Raw genomic sequence first — 14,249 nt, 5'->3', positions numbered from 1 at the left:
TACTAGTTACAATGAGCATAAAGTTCATTTTAAACAGGATGTAACCTGGAATTAGTCAAAGTTTTCCTAGTGTGTAAGGATTAAGCATAATGGTTTTTCTTCTTTTGAACTTCATATAGTCTGTGAGTTGTTTCTGGGGTGTTCAGAGCATTCTGGGGTTAGTATCCATTATTACTGACTGAATATTGTGTCTGTTCTTTTGTGACTGAGTTATCTCACTCAGGATGATATTATCTAGATGCATCCATTGTCTTAAGAATTTCATAAAGTCTTTGTTTCTGATAGCTGAGTAGTACTCCATTGTGTAAATGTACTACAGTTATTTTTTATCCATTCATCTAATGAAGGACATCTGGGTGCTTTCCATCTTCTGGCTATTATAAACAGAGCAGCTTTGAACATTGTGGTGTATGTGTTTTTGTTGCATGTTGGAGCTTCTCTGGGGAATATGCCCAGAAGTGGAATAACTGGGTCTTCAGGTAGTATTATGTCCAATATTCTGAGGAATCGCCAGAATGATTTCCAGAGTGGTTGTACCCGTTTACAACCCCATCAAAAGTGGATAAGTGTTCCTCTTTCTCCACATCCTTGCCAGTATCTGCTATCATCTGAATTTTTATTTTGGCCAATCTGAGTGGTATGAAGTAGACTCAGGGTTGTTTTGATTTGCATTTCCCTGAGCGGCTAAGGATGTCAAGTACTTTCTTGGATAATTCTCAGCCATTCAATATTCCTCAATTTAGAGCTTTTTGTTTAGCTCTCTACCCCATTTTTAATAGGGTTGTTTGGTTCTCTGGTGTCTAGCTTCTTGAGTTCTTTGTATACCTTGGATATTAGGCCTCTATGTGATGCAGGGTTGGTAAGATCTTTTTCCCACTCTGTTGTTAGCCATTTTGTTCTCTTGACAGTATCTTTACCCTTACAGAAACTTTGCAATCTCATTAAGTTCTATTTATCAAACTTTGACAATAAAGGACAAGCCATTAGTGTTCTGTTCAGGAAATTTTCTCCTGTGCCTATGTGTTCTAAGGTTTCCCCTAGTTTCTCATCTAATAGTTTCAGTGTATCTGGTTTAATGTGGAGATATTTGATCCACTTACACTTGAGCTGTGTACAAGGAGGTAAGAAAAGGTCTATTTTCATTCTTCTGCATGCTGAGTGCCAGTTGGACTAGCACCATTTGTTGAATAAGCTGTCCATTTTTTCATTGAATGTTTACAGTTGCTTTGTCAAAAATCATGTGATTATATATGTGAGGGCTCATTTCTGGATCTTCTATTCTATTCTATTGTTCCACATGCCTATCTCTGTACCAGTACCATGCAATTTCTAGCACAATTGCCTTGTAATATAGTTTGATGTCAGGGATAGTGATTCCCACAGATGTTTTCTTGTTGTTGAAGATGGATTTCACTATTCTAGGTCTTTTGTTATTCCAGATGAAATTGCACATTGATCTTTCCAACTCTATGAAGAACTGGGTTAGAATTTTGATGGGGATTGCATTGAATCTGTAGTTTGCTTTTGGTAAGATGACCATTTTTACAATGATGATTCTTCCAATCCATGAGGATGAGAGATCTTTCCATTTTCTAAGATCTTCCTTGATTTTCTTCTTTAGAGATTTAAAGTTCTTGTCATACAAGTTCTTCACTTGCTTAGTTAGAGTCACACCAACGTATTTCATATATTTGTGACTATTGTGAACTCTATTTATTTCTTAATTTATTTCAACACATATTTGTCCTTTGAATAGAGGAAGGCTATTGATTTTTTTGAGTTAATTTTATATCCAGCCACTTTGCTAAACTTGTTTATCAACTTTTAGAGTTCTCGGGTGTAATTTTTGGGGTCACTTTAGTACATTATCGTGTCATCTGCAAACAGTGATGTTTTTACTTCTTCCTTTCTTATTTGTATCTGTTTGATTTCCTTTTGCTGTAAAACTGCTCTGACCAGGACTTCCAATACTATTCTGAATAAGTAGGGGGAGAGTGGGCAGTCTTGTTGAGTCCCTGATTTTTGTGGGATTGTTTCAAGTTTCCCACCATTAAGTTTGATGTTGGCTGTTGGTTTGCTGTATATTGCTTTTAGGTTTAGGTATGGGCCTTGCATTTCTGTTCTTTCCAAGACTTTTAACATGAAGGGATGTTGAATTTTGTCAAATGCTTTCTCCCCATCTCGTGAGATGACCATGTTTTTTTTTTTTTTTTTTTTTTTTTTTTTTTTTTTTTTTTTTTGAGTATGTTTATATAGTAGATTTCGTTGATGGATTTCTGTATATTAAACCATCCCTGCATCCTTGGGGTATAGCCTACTCGATCATGGTGAGTGATCGTTTTGATGTGATTTTTTTGTTTTGGTTTGCAAAGATTTTGTTGAGTATTTTTGCATCAATGTTCATAAGTGAGGTTGCTCTGAAGTTTTATTTTTTTATCGGGTCTTTGTTCAGTTCAGGAACGAGGGTTATTATAGCGTCAAAAATGAGTTAGGTAGTATTCCATCAGATTTTATTTTGTGAAATATATTGGAGAGTATTGGTATTAGGTTATCACTAAATATGTGATAAAATTCTGCACTGAACCCATCTATACCTGGGCTTTTTTTGGTGGGACGTTTTTGATGACTGCTTCTATTTCTTTAGGTGTTCTGGGATTATTTAGATGGTTTACCTGGTCCTGATGTAACTTTAATACCTCATATCTTTCTAGGAATTTATCCATTTCTTTGAGATTTATTAGCTTTGTTGAGTATAGGCTTTTTTAGTAGGATCTTATGATTGTTTGTATTTCTACAGTTTCAGTTATTATGTCTTCACTTTCATTTCTGATTTTGTTAATTTGGATACTTTCTCTTTGCCCTCTAGTTAGTCTGGCTAAGAGTTTATCAATCTTGTTAATTTTCTGAAAGAACCAGCTCTTGATTTTATTGATTCTTTGAATGGTTCTTTTTGTTTCTACTTGGTCTATTTCTGCCCTTAGTTTGATTATTTCTTGCCATCTACTCCTCTTGGGTGTATCTACTTCCTTTTGTTCTGTAGCTTTCTATTGTGTTGTAAAGTTGCTAGTGAATGCTCTGTCCAGTTTCTCTTTGGAAGCACTCAGAGCTATGAGTTTTCCTCTCAGTACTGCTTTCATTGCGTCCCATAGGTTCTGGTATGTCGTATTTTCATTTTCATTGAATTATAGAAAATCTTTAACTTTTTTCTTTATTTCTTCCTTGACCCTGCTATATTTTAACAAAGCATTGCTTAGTTTCCATGTCTATATGGGCTTTTTGTTGTCTTTGTTTTTATTAAAGACCAGCCTTAGACCATAGTGATCTGAAAGGATGCATGGGAGTATTTCAATCTTCTCTTATCTATTGAGGCTCTTTGTGACCAAATATGTGGTCAATTTTCAAGAAGGTGCCATGAAGTGCTGTGAAGAATTATTTTTTTGGTTAAGGATGATATGTTCCACAGATATGTATTAATTCCAATTGGTTTATAACCTCTGCTAGTTTTACTGTATCCTGTTCATTTTCTGTTTTCATGATCTGTTCATTGATGAGAGTTGGGTATTGATGTCTCCCACTATTACTATGTGGGGTGCAATGTATTTTTTGAGCTTTAGTGGGGTTTCTTATATGAATATGGGTGCTTTTGTATTTGGAACATATATGATAAGGATAGAGAGTTCCTCTTGACAAATTTTTCCTCTAATGAGTAAAAAGTGTCTTTCCTTATTTTTTCTGAAAACTTTTGGTTGAAAATCTACTTTATTTGATATTAGAATGGCCACTCCAGCTTGCTTCTTGGGGCCATTTGCTTGGAAGTTTTTTTTTTTTTCTCAACCTTTTAGTCTGAGACAGTGTCTGTCCTTGTCTCTGAGATGAGTATTTTTTATGTAGCAAAATGTTGGCTTTTGTTTATGTATCCAGTCTGATAGCCTATATCTTTTTATTGGGGAATTGAGTCCATTTATGTTAACCGATATCAAGGAATAGTGGTTGCTGTTTCCTGCTATTTTTGCTTTTGGAGGTAGAATTGTGCCTGTGTGTCTTTCTTCTTTTGGTTTTCTTGCTTAGTAATTTTCTTGTTTTTACTAGGATGTATTTCCCCTCATTTTGTTCTGTTTTTCACCTATAATTTGTTGTAGTGCTGGTTTGTGTTCAGAAATTTAGTAAATTTAGTTATGTGTCTTGGAATATCTTAGTCTCTCCATCTATGCTGATTGAGAGTTTTGTTTTATATAGCAACTTGTGCTGACACTTGTGCTCTCTTAGGGTCTGAATGATGACTGTCCAGGCTTTTCTAGCTCTCATAGTCTCTGTTGTGAAATCAGGTGTGATTCTAATTGGTTTGCCTTTATATGTTACCTGACCTTATTCCCTTTTTGCTTTTAGTATTCTTTATTTGCTTTGGGAGCTTGGCGTTTTGACTACTATGTATCAGGAGGAATTTCTTTTCTTGTCCAACCTATTTGGAGTTCTGAAGGCATCTTTTATGCTCATAGTCACCTTATTCTTAAGGGTAGGGAAGTTTTCTTCTACAATTTTGTTGAAGATATTTACTGTGCCTCTTAGTTGATATTCTTTTTCCTCTTCTTTTCCTATTATCCTTAGGTTTAGTCTTCTCATTGCTTCCTGGAACTCCTGGACATTTTGGGTTAGGAGATTTTTTGTATTTTCATCTTCTTTTACTGTTTTGTCTATGTTTGCAATGTTGTCTTCAGCCCCCAAGATTGTCTCTTCCATCTCTTGTAGTCTGTTGGAAATGCTTGCATCTATGACTCCTGATTTCTTATTTAGGTTTTCTACCTCTAAGGTTGTCTCTTAGTGTTTTCTTTATTGTGTCCATTTCCATTGTAAATTCCTTCTTCCATTCCTCCATCTCTATTGTTCTGTTTTTATCTAGTTCTTGAGTTCTTTGAGTGTTTTCCTTGTTTCTTTTTAAAAACCTTCTAATTTTTTATGCTTTTCTTCCTTTCTTGTTTAAGGATCTCTATCATCATTTTTTAGGTATGATTTCAGGTATAAATCTTTTTTTTTTTTTTTCTGGAGTTTTGGCATTCCTCTGTTTGCATTGATGGGAGAGCTAGGTTCTGGTGTTTACAGGTTTTTTTTTTTTTTTTTTTGTTTCCCTGGGGTATGTTCTTTTGCTTTCCTCGTGCCATCTTGTTGTCTCTGTTTATACGTGTTTTTGTTTTCAGTGATTGTTTTCTGCCTCTCTCTTGTACTTGGCCTGTGTCCTTAGATATCTGAGTGTTCCTGGTGGCAGATTACCTGAGCCCCTGTTCTGCAAGCAAGGGCTGCCGGCTGGAAACACTCATCTCTGAAGCAGGGTTCCTGCTCCTCTGAATCAGTCGGAGTGAAGCACACTGTCTGTGGGCTCGGCAGAGATCTCTCTTTCCCTGGCTACTTGGAATGCCTTCTCACCAGGCCTGTGTCCCTGGATCTCTGCTTTTGCTGGTGCAGATGGCCTGATCACCTGTTCAGCACCAAAGGGCCACTGGCAGGAAACAGACAGCCCAATGCAGGGTTCCTCGTCATCTGAACCAAGTTGGGGGGTGCACTTTCCGCACACAGCATAGATCTCTCTGTTCCCCACCTACTCGGAATCACCAGACCTGTGCCCCTGGATCTCCCATGCCATGTTCTTCTTTTGCACACCTGGAGGCGGCCCTCCCTGGCAGTCATGCAGCCACTACCTCTTCTCACCACCTCTGAGTCATAGGCTTTTATCATAGTATAGACACAACAATTCTTGGTAGCATCTTTGATGTCCTGTAGGGAGCCTTTTGTGCCGCTCCCAAACATGGCGCCGGCTTCCCACCGAGAACTCAGCAAACAGAGCTGTTGCCCAGCCAAGAGACTTAATGAGCATGCGCCACATACGTCATAGCCCGTTCTCGGGGCATACTATTGAGTTACTGGAGGGCGCACCAATCAGGTAGCAACACTAGTCCCTTAGGCATTTATAAGCAGTGCATTTCTCCCCCACGTGGAGAGGGAGATAGTGGAGAGATTGCGGGAGACCGTCTCCCACATGGAGAGATGGCAGAGAGATCCCACGTGGAGAGAGACCTGATAAGAGAGATTGTGGAGAGATCCCACGTGGAGAGAGACTGGACAGAGAGATCGCACATGGGAGACTGCACGTGAGAGGTCGCCTATACAGCAGACCTCGGTAGGGAGTCCCCGGCTCAGAGAGAAGTTTCCTGCTCAAGAAGTCCCCTGCTCAAGGTGCTGTACAATAAAGGTTGTCCGCAGAAGAATCTTGTTGTTTGTTGCATGCCTGTTCCTACCGGCGGGAAGCGTGGGCGCGAGACAAGTGGTGCCGAAAATGTCCTACAAAGAAAATAGACAAAAAAGTACCTCTACCTGAGGCTTGCTTCAAATGTGGGATAGATGGCTATTGAACAAATTTCTGTGCTTACCTAGACTACTGACAGCACACTATCCATATTGTAGACAAGCAAGATGCTGGAAAGTTGGCTGACATTCTTTGCCTAGAAAAGGTAGGGCACTCTTTCTTCACAGTTCTCCTTCATTTAAAAGTCTATCAGTTTTCTGACCTGACAGCCAAAAATAGATGTCCTACTGATCACAGAGGAATGATAGATGACTGACTTTCCAGGTATCTGTGTCATTTTAAAAAGATTGGAAGCTGCTTGCTCCACACTTAGTGCTAACTCAGGAAAAAATTTAACCTTGGCTTTCTGATGGGTTTTAGGAACAGTTTAATAGCAGAAACCAAGGCTTTAACTGTCTTCTCAGTTCTCTTTATATCTAAAATGTAGTCCTCAAGGCTACCTGTCCTAGAACTTCCACTATTAAGTAGATCTAGACACAATTTATCTCATTACCAGAATCAATATTTTTTTCAGTGTAACTTTTTGCTAGACCTGAATGGAGTCACTCTACCAACTTTCTTGAGAACTCCACAATACAACTAGGATACATGTATTTTATTGTTCTTCATGACAATTCTCACTCTTTAAATGGCTAGCCATGTTCATAGGGCTGATGATACTAATGCATTTTTTCTTAGCAACTTGCCTTCTTCTCTTCCTTCAGGAAGACTCATGAAGTCTCCAAATAAGAGTAGGCCACACACCCCTACATCCATACACCTCCTTGAACATCAGTACACTAATTTTTGACTTCTCCCCCACATTTTGTCCCACACCAGTGAGAAGTAGCCAATATTTGAAAGATATACTCAAAGAGGCCAGATGTTTGGCTAGACATTCAACACCTGAACAAGAAAGGAAACCTCATTTTCACTTCTTCTCCCAACCCTGCTCATACAAACAAAGTTTCTAGCTAATATGTCATCACCCTAGTCACCTAATTTTCAGCAACCCACCAAGGAGTGCCTATCAGTTTTGACCATGTATAGGCAAAATATCAGCTCCTAGCTATTGTCATCATTTCTTGCATAAATTCTATAAAACCCCATTGCTTTAGTCCAGGCTTGTAACATCACTGACATTTACTTATAAGATTGGTGAACTCATCCAAAAACTTATCTAGTCAAATGCTATAAGTCCGCATCACCAATGAGAAAAAAAATTCTATCACAGATTTCTACCAGATTTCAGATAAGAGCTGTACCAAATTGAGATATAAAACAATATACTTCTAATTATTTCTCAAAATAGAAACAAAAGGAGTAGTGTCAAATTCAATTTAAGAGACCACAGTCATTTTGTACCCAAATCACACAAGGATTCAAAAATAAAGAGAATTATAGACCAATTACCTTCATGAACACTGATGAAAAAATACGAACTGAATCCAAGGATAAACCAAAAAGATCATGGGCCATGATCAAGAAGCCTTCATTCCAGAGATGCAAGGATATTTCAACATGCAAAAAATCTGTCAATGTAATTTATCATATAAACAAACTGAAAGGAAAAGTATAATCATTTTATTAGATGCTGAAAAGGCCTTTGAAAAACTCCAATGATGCTTTATGGGGAATGTCTTAGAGAGACCAAACATAAAAGGCACATAGCTAAATATAATAAAGGTACAGCAATTTACAGTAAGCTAATAGCATAAATAAAATTAAATGGAGAGAAATTCAAAGCAATTCTACTAAATTTCAGGACAACACAAGGCTGTCCATTCTCTCAATATCTATTCAGTATTATACCTTAAGTTATAGCTAGTACAAATAAACAAACAAAGAAGATCAAGGGAAGGAAGAAATTAAAATATTGCTATTTGCAGATGACATGACAGTAAACAAAAACAACCCATACATTGTTACTAGGGAACTCCTACAGGTTGTAAACACCTTCAATTAAATGACTAGATGTAAGGTTTTAAAAATTAAGTAGCTTTTAACTCTACAAAGAACAAATGAGCTGAAGAAAAAAATCATGAGAACAGCAGCAAATAATATAAAACATCATGGATGTAAATATATCCACTAATTAATAAATGGGATCTTGTTATCCTGGAACTGAAACTTAAAGCACAAAGGACACCTTTAGTAGGTCAAAAATAGCAGTCTTCAAAATTGGATAAATTTTACCAATTCCACATATGACAGAGAGCTAATATCCAAAATAAAGAAAGAATTAAAAAAAAAACTAGAAGTCAACAGACCAACTATCCAAACTAACACACACATACACACACAAACATATGGTATAGACCTAGACAGAATTTCCCATATAGGAAATCTAAATGACTGAGAAACATTAAGAAATATTCAACAACCTTAGTTATAAATAATTCATACAAGTCAAAAGTACTTTGAGATTTCTATAAGAATGGCGATGATAAATAAGGCAAATGGCCGCTCATGATGGTGAGAATGTGAGGAAAGAGGAACACTTCTATTGCTGTGTGAAAGATAAACTTATAAGTCACTATATCAATCAATACGTTGGTTCTTTAAAAAATTGTAAGTTGATCTTCCTCAGAATCCAGTGATACCACTCTTAGACATATACTCAACAGGTACAACATTCTTCCACAAGCCACCTGCTAAAACATAGTCATACTAGCTTTATTCATAATAGACACACGTGGAAACAACATAGACTGAAGATAGTGCAGATATCGTGGGACTGGTCAACCAATGTCTGGTCCATCATGAGACACATACCATGAGAGGGAATACATCCCTGACACTGCCTGGAGGGACAGGAAACAGAACCTGGATAGCTTAGAGACCAAGGATAGAACCAAACAAGACTGTAAAAAGTCAATAAAATTATTTCTAATGATATCCTGCTATACTTGTAGATAGGAGCTTAGCAAAACTGTCATCAGAGAGGCTTCGTCCAGCAGATGATAGATACATACGGAGAGACCCGCAGCCAAACATTAGAATGAGCTCAGTAAATCCTATGAAAGAAGAGGAGTAAAGATTGAAAGAGCTATAGTAGTATAGAACATTACACACACACACACACACACACACACACACACACACACACACACACACACACCAGAAACCTCACAGATTCAACTAACCTGGATTATAGGGTGTCACAGAGACTGAACCAACAACCAGGGAGCCTGTATGTATTTGACCTAGGCTCTCTTCACATATGTTGTGTGGTTGAGTACCTTGGTCTTCTTGTGAAGTTTGTAAGAGTGGAAGCAGGTACTGTCTCTGGCTCTTTTGCCTGCTTTTGGGACTCTTTTCTCTCACTAGCTGACTCTTAAGTCTTAATATAAGGGTAAGTATTAAGGCTTATTACAATTTGATATAACATATTTGGTTGATATCTCACAGTGGCCTGCCCTTTTCTGAAGGGAAACAATGGAGGAATGGGTGGGTTGGGGATTGGAAAAAAAATGAGGAAAGAGAAATGGTTAATTACATTGTAATATATGAAAAAAAAAACAACAAAAAAGAAAATATAAAAAATAAAGTTATCTTCATGGATAAGCATTCAAGTGAACATTACTCTACACTCTGTGTATTCTCTATTTTTTTCTTTATAGAGAACACAGTAGTAGGTTTTGTCATATCTATCCGTACCTGCACACATTTCAATACAGACTGGATGAACAATTAATGAGCCATCATCAGTATGTTTTACTATTTTCTCTTCTTGCCCATAACAATACATAAAGTTAATGCTGATTGTTCAGGTTGACTTTTCTTTTTTAGACTGAAAGTTAAACTTAAGACATTTTTACAGATGATACTCAGTAAGTTATCCATTGTTGTTCTTTAGGTAATTTTAAAGCTTCATTCAAATTTATTTCAACTAACTTAATACGATGATAGGACTCAAATATTTATATCTAATAAAACTAAATTTAGTCTTGTGATCTCAGGTTTGTTAAGTATTTTTTTAACCTTGACACATATCGCTCATATATTCTCAAGAAATTAACACATCTTTTATTTTTTTTTATTTTAAGAAACCTATTTAAATATAACTGGATATATAGCATTTTATTTATTAATGTGCCTGAATTTTTAAAAATTCATTTAAAAGTAATTTCAAATATTGGTATATGTTTATTTTAATAGATATATCTGCTGTACCTAACAATGAATATCAATATAAATGTACCATGACATATTCACTACAAATGACAAAGATCTGGGAATAATGGCATTGGGCCTGGATTCAGGAGATTTGGCTTTTATTTTGTCTTGACAAATAATGTTCTGATAACCTGATTCAGTTTCTATATTATTACATGATAATATCAATTTTCTTTTTTTTCTGTAGATTTAATATAAACACCTAAAGCAAACTTTAAAACTCTTAATATAATAGATGGATTTGACCAATGTGATGGCTTAAATGTTTGGCCCATGAGAAATTTCATTGCTAGCAGGTGTGTCCTTGTTGGAGGAAGTCTTTCACTGTGTAGGTGGACTGTGAGGGCTCCTAATATTAAAGTTCTGCCCAGTGCAGAAGAGAAACTTTCCTTCTGACTGCCTGCAAAAGATAGTCTCCACTTGCTGCCTTTGGATCAAGATGTAGAACTGTCAGCTCCTTGCTCTGCACCATGTCTGTATGGATGCTGCCATACATTCCACCATGATGCTAATAGACTGTATTTTCTAAACTGTAAGCCAGCCTCAATTAGATGATTGCCTTTAGAAGAGTTACCATAGTTGTGGTGTTTCTTCTTAACAACAAAATTCTTGCTATGATAACTATTTTTATCATCATTGTAACAATATAATTAAATAATTAGTATGATAATGACCCATTTGAAGTGCTGTTAGTCTTGTACTATGTGATGCTCTGTTATAACAACACAGATTGTAACTAAAACTTATAATGTCTGAAAAATATTTCAATAAAAAAATAAAGTATGGATTGCTAAATCCAATATTATCATGAAAATTTAAAAATCAGTTACCCATCTAAATGTTAATGTAAATATTTACTTTCCAGACTCCACATAAATATTCTTACTTCATTTGTCATCAAATATTAAAGTTTCTTAGTAATTGTTTTGATTTTTGCATAATGATTCAGCTTAATGCAAAATTAATTAAATCCAATAGCAGCAGAACTTCTCTTAATATTCAGTGAAATAATTGCTTTCAGTAAAATAATGGCAGTGGAATGCTCCTGAGATCTAATTAGTTAGGTCTAAGAAAGTTCAGAGTTTGATTGCTCACAGGGCATATTGGCTATTGGAAAGCTCCCGAGAAAGGCATTAGCCACAAACCATTTAAAATAAACAATGATTTATCATGGCAGAACCAGTTGGTATCTCTAAACTTATAGCTTTATGTCTTGGGGAACTATCAGATACCTTGGATCCAATGCATTGAACTGTGTCTGACAAGCTGATAGGTGAGAATTTTGTGTTTTGTAAAGGAAACATGATTATAGACCCCAAGGAGTATATAGAACTTAAAATTCATAAAATCAACCACCATCTGAGCCCTTCAAGGCTTTATTTTTCTCAGCATGCCAAACATTATAATTTCACACTTGCAGAAGTAAAAGTATTCTGAAATCTTTCTTATATATTAGTAAAAGTCACACTATACATTAACTTTTCCAACTAATTTTTCCAATTAATATTGCAATACAAAAGTTTTTCAATGATAAAATTTTTGTTCAAGTTTTATTGTATAAACAATGTTTTGGGGTCTGAGAAGTCTAAAAAGTGTCAAGAAGTTTGGACATCAAGGGAGTTTGTAAAAATGTGCAATCTCCAGTTGGTTTGAAATAAAAGCTTGGTATTAAAAAAGTATTTGGACTTCTACTGTATAAAATGTTAGTTTTAATAAGGAAAATTTACAGATATGATGATAGAAGAGAATGACCAAAATAAGTTAATGATTTAGCACAAATACATTCTGGAAAACACTTTATAGAGGACTTAATTCACTGTTCATATTGTGATTAACTCCCATGATATTTTAAAAACTAAAAACACCTTTTTATTGTTTCTTTTTATAAATGGTGTCTCATGTAACAAAGGCTTTCCTAAAACTTGATACATTGCAGAGGGTGGCTCTGAGCTTCTGACATCCCTGCTTCCATACTCCAAGTGCTAGAATTGCAGGTATGTAATATCCTGTAGGATAAAGCACCTCACAGAGTTATAAAGTATTCCAGGTAATATGTAATATTTTGTACACATTTTTGCAATGTCTGATACTTCATATGATTTCTAATTACCCCCTCACTTTGATAATTGCAAATAAAATATATCTATAAAATAGTTATCTTTAAAATTATTTATTCCATATTTTTAAGATTAGTATTCAAAAGTTGTAAAATAAAGATGAAACAGTTTCTATTTTTTCAAGTAAATAGTTTTTAACCTTCCTAATGCTGTTACTTTTTAATATAGTTAAGCATGGCTGCAGTGAGTTAGTGAGTGTGATAGTCATTAAACCATGTCTTTCTTTTACTGCAGCAAAACTGTGATCCAATGTAAATTCAGAAAGCAAGAAATGTATTTACGTGGATGAGTACTTTTTAGCTTATGAACTATGTCTCATCATATGAAAGCACATAGATTCAAGGGAGAGCTCAGAAATACTGAACATGAGAGCAACCAAGAAGCATCACTTGAACTTTGGAAATAGAAAAGTTTATGTATAGATCATAAAACTTTCTATAAATTAAATAGTAATTATTGCCCTATAGACATGCTGTTTCTGATAATATTAGTATATGAAGAAACCATAATAAGGAGATTTTTTAAAAAAAGAATGGGAACTACTGCTGGGTTAAAATATTATAAAGCATGCTCCACAGTTACCAAAAGCCCTGTTGCTGTAGTGTGACCACCAACTACATGCATTTAGTATTAATGACCTATCTTTATGTTTTTGTAGGAAGTTCAGTACTTGGGAAGGCTTTATGTTCTGAATGGAGCTTCACAGTCTGTCCAGTAATGTGACTGAATTTGTTCTCCTGGGTCTCACACAGAATCCACGTTTGCAGAAAATACTGTTCATTGTCTTCTTGTTTGTTTTCCTGTTTACTGTGTTGGCTAATCTGCTCATTGTCCTCACCATCTCCTTCAGCCCCACCCTTTCAGCTCCCATGTACTTCTTTCTCACTTATTTATCATTCATAGATGCCTTCTACACCTCTGTAACCACCCCCAAAATGATAATTGACCTCCTTTACCAGAGGAGAACAATATCCTTGGCTGGCTGTCTGACTCAGCTATTTGTGGAGCACTTCCTAGGAGGAACAGAGATTATCCTCCTCATTGTTATGGCCTATGACCGCTATGTGGCCATATGCAAACCATTGCATTACGTGACCATTATGCTTCAAGGCCTCTGTAGACTCCTGGTGGTGGTAGCCTTTATTGGAGGGATCTTGCATGCTACCATGCAAACATTTTTTATGATCAATCTGCCCTTCTGTGGCCCCAATATTATTGACCACTTCATGTGTGATCTCTTCCCATTGTTAAAACTTGCCTGTAGAGATACGCACAGGCTGGGTATCATAGTGGCTGCCAACAGTGGGGCCATGTGTTTGCTCATATTTACCATGCTCCTCATTTCATACACAGTTATCTTGCAATCCTTGAAGTCTCATAGTTCTGAAGGGAGACGTAAAGCTCTTTCCACATGTGGCTCTCACTTTACTGTGGTAGTTCTCTTCTTTGTACCTTGCATATTCACTTACATGCGCCCTGTGACCATCTATCCTGTGGACAAGCTGGTGACTGTGTTTTTTGCAATCCTCACTCCCATGTTAAATCCCATCATTTACACAGCAAGAAACACGGAGGTGAAGAATGCTATGAAGAATCTATTGAAGAGGCTATTCAGTTAG

At 36.1% G+C, this 14,249-nt stretch overlaps 1 protein-coding gene across 1 annotated transcript; it reads left to right on the top strand.

Moving 5' to 3' along the window:
- Nucleotides 1-13,322: 13,322 nt before the first annotated feature.
- Nucleotides 13,323-14,249, top strand: LOC308429048 (olfactory receptor 4C3D-like; the record flags this gene model as incomplete). Its single annotated transcript, XM_080927694.1, has 1 exon — nt 13,323-14,249. The coding sequence occupies one exon, from the start codon at nt 13,323-13,325 to the stop codon at nt 14,247-14,249; it is 927 nt and encodes a 308-aa protein (XP_080783820.1).

Source organism: Micromys minutus, assembly GCF_963924665.1.
Source record: "Micromys minutus genome assembly, chromosome: 13".
Taxonomy (NCBI): domain Eukaryota; kingdom Metazoa; phylum Chordata; class Mammalia; order Rodentia; family Muridae; genus Micromys; species Micromys minutus.
This window is presented reverse-complemented; position numbering and strand designations above follow the sequence as displayed.